Source organism: Centruroides sculpturatus, unplaced genomic scaffold (genome assembly GCF_000671375.1).
Source record: "Centruroides sculpturatus isolate CEXI.00-Female unplaced genomic scaffold, Cexi_2.0 scaffold1348, whole genome shotgun sequence".
In the NCBI taxonomy this organism is placed as follows: Eukaryota; Metazoa; Arthropoda; class Arachnida; order Scorpiones; family Buthidae; genus Centruroides; species Centruroides sculpturatus.
The window spans coordinates 198,458-215,137 of record NW_019385580.1 but is presented as its reverse complement, the minus strand read 5'-3'; the positions used below and the strand labels follow the sequence as shown (position 1 = coordinate 215,137).

The window sequence follows — 16,680 nt, the reverse complement described above, 5'->3', positions numbered from 1 at the left end:
TGCATTGTATCAACCTTATTGACAAAGCCTGGAGTGAGGTCTCTCACCGCACTTTGCAATCGGCCTGGAGGAAACTTTGGCCAACTTGTGTCCCAGAGCGAAACTTTCAGGAATTTGAAGAAGAGAGCTCTCCTGATGTAGTGCATGAAATCGTGTCCATTGGCAAGAGTTTGAGAGTAGAGGTAGATGATGCAGACATGGAGGAGTTGCTGAAAGACCATCAAAATGAACTAACGACAGAAGAGCTGGTTGCCATGCAGGAAGAACAGATGAAAGTCTTAGAAGAAAAGCATTCGTCAGAGGAAGAGGCTAGGGAAGAAATCACTAGTGCTGAGATCAAGGAAATTTGCAGAAAATGGAATGATGTGCAGGAATTTATCGAGAAGCACCATCCTAACAAAGTTGTGGCTAATAGGGTCATTAATTTAATGAACGACACTGTGCTAGCGCATTTTAGAAAAATTTTGATTAAGAGAGCAAGACAATCAACTTTAGACCACTTTCTTGTTCCTTATCAAAAGAGACCTCGACTCGAAGAAACTCCCGATGCAGTGCTACCCGATATTTTTATGGAGGGGGATTCCTCTTCCAAGCATTAAGCTCCGTAGAAACAAAGGTATATACAGTGCTACTTTATTAAAGTTTACATATTTGTTGCTGTAATGATAGATACTACGTTTTGTTATATTTTCATCAAAGAAAACCCATTTTACAAATAAAATTACAAAAATACTGACGGCTAGAACGGATTAATTGTATTTGCATTAATTTCTATGGGAAAAATTGCTTCAATTAATGAACGGACTCGTGGAACGGATTACGTTCGTTAACCGGGGTTTTACTGTACTGTCATCCTTATATTTAGTTCATTTAATCTAAATGTTTGTATAAGCAAATGAAACAGGATCTAATTAATCTGTATATCGTCCTTTCTTTTAAACTTTTACAGCCAGTTTAGTGCCACTTCAAGCCTACCCAATATATTTAAAAAATTGGTTATGGGACTTACCAAAGGACGAAATAAGATCTTAAGAAATACTAATGTCTTCATATTTTGTCCTTGTTGAACACCAAAGGAGCTTAACGGTGGAGCCGGCTTATCAGAAGCTATTTTTCCGTCTCAATAAGCAAAACACTATAAAAATTTCCTTTCGGCGATGTGACAATCATAAAAATGTACATTGATAAAAAAGGCGGACAGCCGGATGACCGAGCGGCTACCGCTCTCAGACCCGGGATTGAAATTTTATGGGGGCTCCATCCGGATATATTCGGCCCCATCGCTCACCACCTAGTTGACCCCACAATGGGCTTGTGTAGAAAAAAGCCCTCTTAGTGCCCACAGGACAAAGTTTTAAAAAATCTTAAGCTCCCTTAAATTACTCTACTTAAATAATATGAAATGAAAAAATGATGTTAATTTATGCATGTCCATCATGAGTCTAAACTTTTGAGATATTTAATTTAGAGTTGCGTACTTATTTAGATGCATGTTTACTTTTTAAAAATATTTCACAAACAAATATTTTTATATAAAACTTTAATAAATACATTTGTTTCATTTTATGTTTTATGTACTGTACATGTATGTAACACAAGCAGTAAAAATATTAATATAGCATGCATAAACAAAAACCAAAAACAAGAGATATCCAGAAATGTTTATTCCCACATGACAAATTTACAATGAAATCAGAGGAAAGATTTTTCAGCATGGGTCAACAATTGTCCAGCATTTAAAACAAGGTATATAAATAAATTTAACTATCTTCACTGTGATTTATTTATTACTCATGAAAGATAAAGCAATCAAATTCACTGTTGCTTTATTCATACAAGTAATTACAGAAACAGATGAATACAAATGTAGATGAAACAAAGTGCATGAAAGAGGAGAGGAGTACATTAATGCTACACAGTTAAGAATATCCAATCACAGTAGTGCTGAGTCAATTCTTGCAAATCTGTGGGAACGTGGGAAAGACCAATTCACATTTTAACTGATTGCTGTACACTTTCATGCTGGCAAAGTTTCTGTATACTTAATATACAAAGATCAAAATATTAACAACTGTAATATTTCTTCTTTGACGAAATGGAATGGTTATTGACTAGAACCGCAAGAAATTGCATCCTGGCTTCTAGTATTTTTTTCATGCGAGGTTCTCACATAAATTTATGAAATTCACATTCATATCAATATACACTGGAAAATGTTAATCCAACTTGAAATTTCAAACCAAGGCACTAAACCAAAGAATAGAAGACTTCTGTAAGTAAAACAATATCATGTGAACATATATTTGTTTATTCTTAATTAAATAATTATAATTTTTTACAGAAATGTAAATTTAGAAGTATATATATATATATAAAGTGGTATCAAATTATGGGTGCTCAAAATTAATATTCAGAATTCATATAAAGAGAAAAAAATCAAAGTATATACAGACTTATTGATGAGAAATTATAAAACAAAATTAGGAAACAAAGTAAATGCACAATCAAACCTAGCTGTTAGACTTATCGTAACTTTTGTTCTGAAGTGCTGACAATCAGTCAAAAAGACCTAACTGAGAAACAGTTGTTTAAATTTCCTCTTTTTTTTTCATACTTAAATTTATATAGTAATGTTTTGTAAGTGAAATCAATATTTAACACAGACAATATATCATTATATGATACAACATCAGACAAAAATATATAAATTAGGATAATGGACAATTATTATTAAAAGATTATAAGATGTTTTGCTTAAAATTATTAAAGATAATGATGATATACAAAGTAAGGATATGGATAAAAGCAATTGATATAAAATATATTGATTTATTTATGTAGTGTGTGAAAAGAATGGCAGATGTAAAAAAAGAATTAAAAAAAATCAATTAAGAAAAAATTTTAAAAAAAATATGAAAGGATTTTATGTAAAACATAACAATAAAAATATTTCAAAAATCTTAAATATAGAAAGTTTTAAAAAGTGAATACTAGATATATAGACTAGATGGAATGTAAATGAAGAAACGTTGAATAATTTAAATACAATACAATAATAAACTTAATCATCTGAAATCTTCATGAAAGATTTGTAATTACATCTAATTAATAACCAAACATTTTAAAATTTTTATGAATCTTTTAACAAACTATATGTAAAATTACCATCCATAATATGGAACCACTAGGTTGATTGAACTGATGTGATCCACTCCATCGTGTTTTTACAGTTGCTAATCCAAAATCTCCAATTTTTACTGACGTTAAGTCTTCATGAAGAAAAATGTCTATTTTTTGTTAAAGTTAAATACAAATATGATAAAAAAATAAATCTACTATAATTAAACAATGATATATTCTGAATCCTAGTTTTAAAATCGTCTATATAATAGTCATCTAAAAATCATCTATATAATTAGAAAATGTTACATTGTCTAATTTAAAAATAGTAGCAGCAGCAACAAAAACAGCTATATATTTTAAAACTAATAATTCATTGTCAATATGTTATAAGGGTAAGTAAAAAATTATCCACACTTTGGCTGTATAATTTATTGTAATCAACCTTCAGCAAGTCAAATGTATCATTTCCTGACATAATCACCCTGCTTTTCAATACATTTTATCCATCTGTCCACAAGTTTTCTTATTCCTTCATTGAAAAATGTTTTCAGTTGAGCTGCAAACCATGAATGCACTGCTGTCTTATCATCATCATCATCAGATGTAAAACTTCATACCCATAGCATTCTTTTAGGGGATTAAAAAGGTGATAGTCTGATGGAGCAAGATCAGGACTATAGAGAGAATGCTCTAACATCTCAAAACAAAGTTTTTGGAGAGTGTCGATAGTGACTGGAGATATGGGTAATTTATAGTGATGTAACAAATATTCGGTTACTATTCAGTATTCAACCTATTTTTTGCTATTTGGCCAAATACCGAATACCTAAAAACAGGAGTAAGAAAGTGAAGATCTTATTGAAAAATGTTCCTTTCCAACTCCGCCTCGTTGAGTTGGTTTCTTGTATATCACGACTCGATGTAGTGAATCAGGTTCGTCGGAAAGTACACCTCCACACTCAAATTGAATATATATATATATAGTTTATTTACAGTTGTACAAGTTATAAACGTAGCATATGTACAGGAAGATCATGCGTGGTGAATTCACGTGCCAGATTGGCGTCTGGAAACTAATACTCTTGGGAGAGACCTCAGTCAGCTTTCGGAGTCGGCTCAACTGCACGGTCGGTCCGGTCTCAGCACTAACCCGTCCCTGAGAAGATTAACAGAGGAGAACACTCTCTCTTTACGCTCAGCGGGCTTCCCAAGTGCCTGAGACTACCGTGTACCAGTCTCTTGCCCTTCTCTCCTTTCCTCTCGTTCGGCCCGCAATTTAAGGGTTTTTGGACGGGGACTTCCGACCAATCACAATCCCTTTTCTTTGCCCGAACAGCTTACACTCAGGTCCGCCGTCATCCGACAAGAGTGCAGCTCACACAAACGTCCGCCACTTGTTTACGTTCGTTCGTTTACAATATGACAATTGTACTACCGTCTCACTGCAGGTGGGTACAATTAACAAAGCCGTACCCCCTTTGTCCCCGCTGTGCTAAAAGGTTACTACTTTACAAAGAAATAACAAAAACACAGTAAATTAATCATTTTGGTATTTAGATTTAATGTTATAGGGCTAGTGTTGTTTGTTTATATTTATTTATAACTTATAACATGCACAAAATAAAAAAGAAAATAATATTAGTCACATGTATTCACAATTTATAATTACAAAGATCAGTACATGTACACACCTATTCGTTCGAGAATCATCGCACATCTGAGGGTCTGACCCTACTTATTCTTCTTTTAAAGCGCTCGTCTTTGCTCTTCCCTTTCTCTTTCCTCTATCACTCTAGTCCACATATGACTATGCATACGTCATAATACGCGCTCACGATACTTTCGATTCGTCACTTTTCCGTCGTAGATTTCCAATATTACAATTACGTGACTCATAGCCTGGTGATAACAGATAAAAGAGACAGATAGGATGTCCGTATAAGTCACAGTTATGATTTCACAGATGCAGAGAGCATGGTAGCCCGAATGGCCCCAGGCTTTCGCCCGTGCACACTAAGTGACTTTCATTACAAGCATTTAGCTTTCCGAAGTCTATAAAAACAATTGTTTGGCATTGATGGCCGCAAATTTTGTGCCAATAAGGTGCCTCGACTTGTTCGATTATGTTATCAACTCAATTTCATATTTATTTTCACATTTTCACTTTGTGGTCCTTCTCTACTCTTTTTCCGTTATTTACACATGTAGGTCATTTTCATTGTTATCCACATTTGATATCACCATTTATCACATACTGCCGTGACGCTATTGTCTGTCCACTACAACTGTCAAGAATTAACGTGATTGGCGAAGCGTAGTGACAGCAGGCGAATAGAAAGCAGGGTCCTTGCCATAATGCGGTTTGCAAACCAATTTTTGTACATGTGTTAATCAAGTTTAGTTTGGCCAAATATTCTGCTATTCAGCCTGAGGCCGAATATACTATTCGTTGCAACATTAGTAATTTATGACAAGTCATTTTAATACAGTTTCAGGTTGAATATTTGACTTTTTGTTAATAAAATGAAACCAAAACTAATTACTTTAGTTATATTGTATAAAAATACTGTATATTGTTATATTGAAAACAAGTTTTCTAAAATTAATTAGTTTTTTCGAAAAGCAAAACCTTACAATATACAGGGTGTTTTTTTTAAACTGATGGTACTCAGAGACATCTAACAGCTGGACTANTTAGTAATTTATGACAAGTCATTTTAATACAGTTTCAGGTTGAATATTTGACTTTTTGTTAATAAAATGAAACCAAAACTAATTACTTTAGTTATATTGTATAAAAATACTGTATATTGTTATATTGAAAACAAGTTTTCTAAAATTAATTAGTTTTTTCGAAAAGCAAAACCTTACAATATACAGGGTGTTTTTTTTAAACTGATGGTACTCAGAGACATCTAACAGCTGGACTATCGCCAAATTTGGGAGAGTGACTAAGAACGACATGGGAAAGAGATTCTGTGAAAAAAAATAGTAGTACCTAAATTCGCCAGTAGAAGTGGATTTGGCACTGCTGAAGTGAAACAACTAAGAATTTGCATAACGCGCTGGTAACACCTCAAAATCCAAATTCACAATGACATGGTCGACAGCAGCACCACCTAATTTGAGCTTAAAAGACAAGGACAAAAGTCCAAAGTGCATTCCAGAATTCAGCAGAGTTCAACATGCATCTTTCATTACCTCAGCATGCGTTGCTTGTGAAACTTTATTATCTTAACCAATCGAGCACACCAGGTGCTCTTAGTGAGTTAAGAACCCGTAACAACCTGCACAGAGGTCCTCTATCAATTAATGCATTGAAAGACTTGATAAAGAAATTTGAAGAGACAGGATTCTTAGCAGTTCGGCCTGGTAGAGGGCAAAAGCCTGTGTCTGCACAGACAGTTAGTGATGTTGCGATTGCACTTGTTGAAGGTTCTAACCCCGGATCTAACCCCATGTGACTTTTTCCTGTGGGGTTACTTAAAGTCCAAGGTATCTTGGTGGTGTCCCCGACTTGATGACCTTGAAGGACAACATTTCTCGAACTGTGATGAACATTCCTGCGGACATGTTATGTTCGGCCGTAGAGAACACAATGTTCAGGATGCAATGTGTTGTCCATCAGGACGGTGGTCACATTGAAAGAGGAAAAAGGTTATTTGCTGATTAATTAAACTTTCATTATTGCACTGAAACCTCTGTCTGATTATTCATCTGTGTGTTTGTTAATTACAACTGGGTTTTATGCAAATTCTTACTGTTTTGCTACAACAGTGCCAAATCCACCCCTACTGGCAAATTTAGGCATTACTTTTTTCCTTCACAGAATCTCTTTCCCATTTCGTCCTTAGTCATTCTCCCAAATTTGGCGACAGTCTGGCTGTTAGATTGCTCTACAGATGTCTCTGAGTACCATCAATTTAAAAAAGAAACACCCTGTATTTCAAGATTAAATTAATATTTTTACAATTTCCTTTTAAGATTACACAGAATACAAACAAACAAACACACACATTTTATTTCGTTTAATGTAATAAATAATACTGGAAATTAAATAATTAAAATGTATCAAAATTTTAATTATATTAAAAATACTTCAAACCCTATATTAGAATATTAATATACCTAGAACAATTAATTAATTTTAAAAAGACAAAATAACTATTGACCTCATAAAAAAGAATGTTGCAATAACAAATAATACATTAACAATTATATGAAATTATTTAAATAAATTAAAATTGCAATTTTACTTAATAAAAAAAGTTATAAAAGTATTAAAAAGGATACTGTTTGATTTTAAATCACGATGAATTATGTTCTTTGCATGAAGATAGCTGCAAAAAATTATAATTATTAACTAAATAAATAATATTAATACTTTTTATAAATCACAATAAAAAATTTCAACAGAAAATTCAAATAGAATGATATTGAAATTTCCAATTTTTCTTACTACTATTACTTACAACAATTATTATTATGTTATGTATTGATATATAACAGTATTCATAATCATCATTACTTACAAAATAATATAGTAAAGTAACATATTGTTTTAATGTAAATTATAAAAAATTATAAATGTTATATATACTAACTCAACATATATTTTCAATTTGTAATTTTCACTGTAAACGTATATCTACTACACATTTTTACTTACTCCATTCCTTGAGCTGTTTGTCGAGCAATATCAATCAAATCAAACATTTCAAATCGGCTTTCTAAAACATGAATATGTTTATATAAAGTTGATCCTTCACACCATTGCGTTACTATAGTCAACTGAGGCTTGGAAACATAACCCATGAATAACAGTATATTAACATGTCTAGTCTTCCTGAAATTAAAGTTACTAATTTAATATTTGATTAAATAATTTTAGTAATTTATTTTAAAATTATATTAAAATTAATTATTTTCTAATTAAAACTAACAGTCAATAAAAACACAATTTAAATTGTCTAGTATAATTCATCATCAGGCGTATAATGTACAGAGATTTTTAGCAAACTATTCTTGAATTTAAATCCAAAAACAATACATTTTTAAAATTATCTAAATTATTAAGATTAAATTCCAGATATTTATACTGATTTAAAAGCACATCATTAGAAAAATGGTACTAAAATATGGTAATATTTTTTTTACACTTATCAGATGGATTGCAAGTTCCTTTAGAATTTTTTATATTAAAAATCGTCTAATCTAAGAGAAGAATTCCATAGTTAATAAAAATGAAATTAACAGAAATTAATCTCATTTATGGAAAAAGAACATTTAGCTATACTGTATTTCTGAAAATATAAGAGCATGTTGTTACAGATGAAGCAAACTCAACATTATATTACACAAAGTACCTAAAAAACCTCCAGAAATTGTGATTGTTGTCTGCACTAGGCTCTTACTTGTGTGTTTTTTGTACTGCATGCTACATGTCACATATGTTTATTTCAATACAGGGCATCAGTGGTGTATTGTGCATGTTTTCTTTTTTGATCCAGCATGTTTTGTTTTTGTGTGAATGTAGTGGTCCAAAAGCAGACCAATAGTCTGTGAGCTATTAGTGTCATCATGCTGAATTGTGTGGTGTCATATGTAATTGTCTGTCATTTTTTTGTGAATAATTTATTTTGTTGTTTATAGCACATGGCTTTGTAACATTTCAGTTTTTGTGACTTAGATGCAAGTTTTTGTTTGAGCGTGTCCATACATTCCTATATGTGTATATTGTGTTATTCATGTTATGTGTTTTAATTTTCCTGAATATTTTCCTAACCTCTTTCATTAAACCAGGTATTAAGTTTTTTTTATGTATTTTGTCAGACTGCCTTATTATTGATTAATCTTATTTATTTGTGTTTCTAGTCTTCTCTTTTGGACTTGTCTGTTTATGATTGTACTTCATGACCATGGTATGTAACTACAAAGACTACACCAGAATAAACTAATGTATGTATCTCTGAAAGTGTTGACATGTTCTGGTTCAATGTGTGTATTTTGGGTATCTGTAGTCTCTCTGTGGGGTCTATTTAGCAAGTGCTTCTTAAAATAAATTTGAGTGTCTTAATTAATTTGTGTCTATAATGTCACTGATTGTAACTTATATTAGTGTATGTTTCTATGCTGTTGAATACTATCATTGAGTGTCTGGTCTACTGTGTGATCTAGTTTTTGTGTGTTGATGTGTTGTATGTACAACTTGATATGTTCACGTGTTACTTGTAGAATAAGGTTGTTGTCTATAACTGCTCCTTTTTGATCTACAACTCTTTGCTCTGTAACAGTAAAATGGGGTTATTTTTTGTATGAATTTACCATGTAATATGTATGTTTTGAGTTTTGTGATAATATAGTAATTATGGATGATGAACTGATTCATTTCTCAAGTCTGCTTCATCTGTTGGTAAATTTTCCAGTTGTGATGGTCAGTGACTTGATTTCTGCTGAAGTACATTGGCTAGGCTGGGGCTGGCATGTGTCGTCCATTGTGTATGTAAGTGTGGAAGGGGCAATGAATGTGTTTGAGATACAATAGCCATACTTGAGTAGTGTTTATAACTGGTGACCAAGGAAGATCGTCACACATTTTTCAAATGTTAATCTCTCTCTAACCTACAAAAACAAACCTTGTTAACAAGTACAATGTCCAAATCAGTATCATGCTGTGACGTAACTACATTCTTGTTTACTTCAGAGAGAAGTGAGTATGTTTGAATATACCTAAAGTCAGATATTTAAAAATCAGCCAATCCTAACAAAGAAAATAGATGCTGGTTAGCAGCTGCCCACTTTGGTCAGGCACTGCTTGTAGGCTACTCTTTGCTTTATTTCTCCCCATAGATCTTACTGGTATGGGTGACTCTACTAGAAGTGTATGCTCCCACTGGCATCACTCTATGGTTCATTGTAACTATTGCACTCTCTCAACTCAACAAGGTAATGACTAGCAAGAGAATTAACATCACTTTTTTCCTACTACATGATTGAGGGGATAAAATATTGAGGAATCCTTGAAGAAGTCAACAATCAAAAACGTTTTTGAGAACACTGGTCTAAACTATATTGTTCATAAAACACTGACTTAATTTATTAAATAAGATCAATATTTACTCATACTTTTACATAATACAAAATTGTATTTACCTAAGCACTGCAACTTCATTTTTAAAAGCCTCTAATTGAGCTGGAGTGGGATTCGTTACGTTCAATTTTTTTAATGCTACAGGTCCTAAAAATTTAAATATTTTTAGTTTACAATTATAATGAAAAATAATACAATCAAACCTCAATTTAGCATGACTTATTTGTTCACGAAAATGGCATTAAATTAAGTGTGGTACTAAATTGAAGTACTTTACTACACACAACTCTTATTTCTCCTTATAAGTTTGAGCAGGAAAGTTGGAAATCACAATTTGGTGATAATGTCATTTTCAATAAAAATTCATACATTTAGTGACTCATAGATATTAAGTAGGTATGTTCACAAGTATTCATTAATGCTTTACAAGGGTGTTATATCAAGGTTTGATTGTATATATAAATACATTTTATTCCATTATAAACAAATTAGCTATATAGATATAAATTTTATCTGATTCACCGCACACACAAATAACTAAACTGATTAGATGTATAGTCGATTCGGCTTAATAGGGACACACTGGGACTAATCCATTTTGGCCCAATTAAACAAACTAATAATAAATTCTAAAATAAAATATGTAGTGGACTTCGAACTCACATGAGTTATAAATAAACACTTGGCTTTATTTCCATCATTTTAGTTGATACGTGACAACAACACGTTTCGGGCATAAAGCCCCTCATCAGTCAACTAAAAAATATATATACAATTTTTAAAACATTACATAAAATATTTTATAAAACAGAATTAGAATAACGTATGTTTCTTACCATATTCATTTTTAATCTGTTATACATACAAGGTCTTAATTGGCGTACACAACTTATTTTACAATAAGTGGAGTAATTTCATTAAAAATTTTTTATAAATGATCTGATACAACACTGCAATGCAGTATGTAACGCAGGTACGGTTAAAAAGGAATAATGTAAAAAACATCTATTTCTATTTTAAGATTTATAATACGTAGTTATGTCTATGAACCCTGGATACTGTCAAAAATATATAAGAAAATCATTTATAAAAAATTTTTAATGAAATTACTCCACTTATTGTAAAATAAGTTGTGTACACCAATTAAGACCTTGTATGTATAACAGATTAAAAATGAATATGGTAAAAAACATACGTTATTCTAATTCTGTTTTATAAAATATTTTATGTAATGTTTTAAAAATTGTATATATATTTTTTAGTTGATTAATGAGGGGCTTTATGCCCGAAACGTGCTATTGTCACGTATCAACTAAAATGATGGAAATAAAGCCAAGTGTTTATTTATAACTCATGTGAGTTCAAAGTCCAATATATTCGCAAAACACGGTTTCGAAAACAACATAAAATATGTAATACATAGGTAAATAAATAAGTAGGTAAAAAATAATAGTTAGGTACCTATTTTAATGCTTTATTAAACCAAAATACAAAAAATATTTGTACTATAAATTTGTCAGACTCACGACAATAGATAATTGATTCACATCATGCTATTGTTGCCAAATACAGTGTTAGTAGTGACGTACACAACGGTTGACTGTTCGATTTGTTCCTAATCAAACAATTTTTCCTTTCTCCCTTTTTAGTTAGAACATGTTCTAACTAAAAGGGAGAAAGGAAAGGGTTTGTCCAAAAGTCACCTTACGGTCTACTTTACAGACTTGACATTGAAGAGGTACTGACCCGTCACATCATAATAGAAAATATCTTCCAATTCCCAGAACATCAAAAAAATAATGATTTTGATCAATTATCATTGATCTCCCCAGTTCAGAAAATATAAAAAAAGTTAATAAGCCAGTTTATTTTTACAGAAATTAAGAAAGAAATGTGAAACTATATTTTCCCCATCACACCAAATTAGTGTGTCAGTTTGTTTACAGATCATTCTGTCACTAATTGCCAGAGGTCAGCTTTATGAATGAAACATTATCAACAAAATGTCAGATTGTTTTTTTTTTTTCTTTGAAATGTTCTGTTTTGTGCAGATTGTCTGAAGATTAATTAAATTTAAAATACTTAAATAGTGAATTAAGATAACTACATGAAGACACTAATGAGCCAAAATATTTAACTCCCCTTGTATTAACAAATGATGCATAAATTCATGTCTTGCACATGAATATATTTTATTTATTCAAACAACAACTATATCTTATTTTATAATTAACATTTTTGTATATCAGTATTTTGCATTTTTAATATAGTCTTTTTATATATAAATCGTTTAAAACTAGAAATGAAAAGTACACTAATTTATAGTGTTGGAAATACATTATAATCTTCTACTATCTTTTAAATATTTCATACAGCGAAAGTCATAGATAACATTATTTAGATTTTAGCTGAAGAAATCAACTTATTTTATTTACTTACTTTTAACATTATTCTGAGTTTTTTATTTTTAAAGAAATTAAACTGATAACTTAATATTCATTTCTTGTGCTATATTGAATGTAAAAAGTTCATCAGATTACATCATATTTTTGAATATAGAATATATATAAATTGTCAACTGAAAACTAAAACTGTATTTAAACATATTTAATAATCCTAACATATATATATATATATATGTTAATATGTATATAAAGTTTAAATCGTGTCCTTTGATTTCNTATATATATATATTTGTAAAAGTAAATTATTATATTTTCATATTACTAAAAAAGATCATGGATTCATGAATTAATTTAATCTAACTTTTAAAAAAAAGTAAACCAAAGGCATCATGTAATTTTTCATGAATGCAAAGATATAGAGAACTAACAAAATAAAATCAGGAAAATTTCTATATATATATAGATTGTGAAAAGCTTCTACAAGTCTGGGGGTGGCTGCCCCCTGGTACATAAGGTTCTGAAGTAGTAGTCCCTAGAAAAAAATTATTAAATTTAGAGATATTTATTGAAATTTTTTTAAACAAAAGAATACTAGATAAAATTGAATGAATGACTTCAGAATTATTTATTTACAAATAGTTTACTAACACTAAGTCAAATACGAACAGATAATTCACTATTAATCACCAAGGAATTTCAAGATAAACTGTTAACTAGTTTTGCTCATGTATATGTGATGCAAGGCCTTAGGCTAGCCTATTTTTAGGTAATGAGTGTACTTTTAAAATATACAGTCAAGTGGAAAGTTTATTCAGTAGAGTTAGTAAATTAAAATCCTCCTGAAAGCTTTTTTTTTACAAAAAATCCATGGACTATGAACAAGTATATTAATTAATTAATTAATAAGATTATCAGATCAATAATCAGGGTGCATATATATCTTCCATATCTTCAATGGTACTATGCCACTGAAGTAAACATTACAATTTCAATTTTACAAGAACTCTGCATTTTGGCAAGTTTTCCCAATGAATGTCTACAGAAACAACAGAGATACAGATTTTTGCAGCTATTGTCATATTTTTTATTTTTCTACTGCAAATTTCCCTGAGACTACTTTAATTTCCCCTGAATTTTGCTCACATGACTGGATATAATCTGCATGCCTGCTATTAAAATTAGCTCATTTGATATATCTTTAAAATCTTAATTTTTTAAATTTATTTACAGTTTAGTTTTAACAAATTCTGATAAAATTTTTGTTTGCTTTATCAAGTGAAAATTAATGTTGTGACAATGGTTTTTGGCCAGAGCAATAACAAAATTCACTTAAACACCAGAATTTACTTTATCAGTGTTCATTTTATGGAGAGTCAACTGTATATATATCTATCTCTATGGTCAGCTGTAGTGTCAGCAAATGAAATCAACAAGGCAACCAAGAAGGCAAATTTCACTGTCTTTTTATGACTTTTTCCAAATGCTAACAAAAATTCCTGACTTTCCAGGTTTGTAGGAACCGCATACACAGTATTGTAATGATATAACAAAATTTCTTATATTACTAGAGAGAGTTATATGCATTTTATATTACAAATCATTATCTAAAGAACAAAATATCTAACAACAGCTCTTTTATTACAATCCTGTATGACTCAGATAAAGAGCTGTTATTAGATGGTTTTATTCATATGAAACTAGTAGCACCAGATCAATACCTGGTGCTTATAATTTATTAAAATGAAACTAGCCTATCTAATATCTAATAATTGTTACCATGCCAATGTCCTTTATATACAGTTCCAAATGAACCTGCGCCAATTCTATGACCCGTTTGAATTTCATCTTCAGGAATTTCCCAATCTTCAATACTCTCCCTTGTTGGTTTCTGAAATTTAAATAATAGTTAAATCCATAAGAATTAATTCAATATAATCCAGATTTGATAATATACACAACTTTCACAGATAACTGAATAAAGTACAGGTAGCCCTCGGTTTACGCCAGTTCAATTTACGCCACTGCACAACTCGCGATTTTGCTGTGTAATTCCCCGATTTTCCCTATGCCAGACTGATTTTCGTTTCAATGTTGACATATTTACCGAGCCGTGACATTATACATTCGTTAAAACAAANTGTTTTACTTTTTAAACATTTCATTTTTTAAGGAAATATATCAAATATCAAAAAAGGACAAGAAGAAACAGTTATAAATTTTTAAGTTTTGGGAATTTAATTTGATCTTTGGCATTCCATTATTGAGCTTATTCGAAATTTCCTTTTCTGACGAGAACATTCTTAATGCTTATAAGTACATTTATTTTCCGTACTGTAAATGACAGAGAACTAATCAGCAATAAATCAATGCTCAAAACATCAGTTGTTAATGGTATTCGATTCTGTTCACTTTTTCGTGTCTTAGGAGCTGTTTGTAACTTATAACACACTTGGAAATGTAAAATTCATTATTATATAATTTTACTGTAATTAAATATTGATTTCCATTCTTACCCTATCAATTTTGTTGTTCTATCCAATGATCAGTAAATACCAGTCACATTATTTTTGTTTCCTCTCAGAAATACAGCAGGAGGCCTAACTGAAAAGATGTGAACATCCCTGTTGAAAAATTTCTGAACGCTCTCTAATGGGATGTACTGTATAGTACAATATTAAAATAAATAATTACACTACCGCCAATTAAGGGTACAGTACATCACTAAGTCGCTAATCACTTCTTACTTTGTCCGCTCGAGATGAAGATGTATATGTCGTCTGCGCTGTTTGTTTATATATATTTTATAATATTTTTAAAATTATGTAATAACTTCTCAGATGTATCNTATTTTGTGATAAAATACATTTTAAAAATTTATTTGTACTTTGTATTATATTGTATTAATAAACAAAATTATTTGCGTATTTTTCACTTATGTGGAACCTAACCCTATACCTCAATGCAAATATGGGTTCGTTTTACGCCGATTCGATTTGCGCCAGCTTTTGTAGGAACAGAACTGCGGCGTAAACCGAGGGCTACCTGTATTTAATAAATGTAGCAAATATTTCTTAAAAATATTTTTTACTAGAAATGCTATATAACAAGAAAATTACTAAAATCATTTGTACATCATATGCACTATAAATTGTAAAAAAAAAACTGTTTGTAAGCTATTAATTAATAAGGCTGTACTAAACCAAAATTTTGATATCAATAATGGGGTTGATAAAGATTCATTCAATATATTGATAATTGATAAATACCAAAAAATAGACTTATTTTAATGTTGAATATTAATAATTTGATATTTGTTAATTATAATAATCATCTTTATTTCTTTAAACATAAAAATTTCACTAGAAGTCAGAAAATTGCACTAGTGTTAAAATTCTAAAAGGGGTTGTTGCTGAGGAGATTGAAACAAATATATCAAACTGAAACCAATAAATGTTTACAATATCAATATAAGCATTCTAAAATCTAAAATATCAATATTAATATTGAAAATTTAATGGTTTTAGTCTGATATATTGGTTATTAGCATAGTACTAATTGTGAGAACTGAAACAATCTCCTCCACAATTTTAATGTTATTTTCTGACAGCTGGGCAAATTATTATGTTGAAGAAAGTAAAGTTGATAAACACAATTATTGAATTACCAACATTCATCGTTGATAAAAAAAAAATATCAATATTCAACATATGTCAATAAAATTCAGTATTTATCTAGAATACTGATGTTCTAAAAACTTGAATAATCACTATTGCAAACACTTATTGGTTTCAGTTTGATATATGGATGATTGGAACAGTACTATTATTAAACTGTTTTAAGCAAACATTATTAACAATAAAATTAATCTGCTTATTGCATTTGAGTTTGCAGAACATTTTATTCTTATGAATTTGCATCAACTTTCATTATATAGTTATACAGGAAGATTACACTTTAATACTAAAAACATTTTAAATGTAATCAAGTTAAAAACTTACATAATACACATTCAAGATTCAAATAAACTTGTCAAGTAAAACTACAGAATATTTACAAAATAAA

General features: G+C 30.2%; 1 protein-coding gene across 1 annotated transcript in view; it reads right to left on the bottom strand.

Moving 5' to 3' along the window:
• Nucleotides 1-16,680, bottom strand: part of LOC111640304 (serine/threonine-protein kinase B-raf-like) — a 54,761-nt gene that overhangs the window by 4,615 nt on the left and 33,466 nt on the right. The window contains exons 10-14 of the mRNA XM_023386313.1: nt 14,395-14,506; nt 10,276-10,360; nt 7,793-7,969; nt 7,417-7,463; nt 3,166-3,287 (exon numbers count right to left, since the gene is read on the bottom strand). Coding sequence (XP_023242081.1) covers nt 3,166-3,287; nt 7,417-7,463; nt 7,793-7,969; nt 10,276-10,360; nt 14,395-14,506 — 543 coding nt within the window. The remainder of the gene's footprint in view (nt 1-3,165; nt 3,288-7,416; nt 7,464-7,792; nt 7,970-10,275; nt 10,361-14,394; nt 14,507-16,680) is intronic.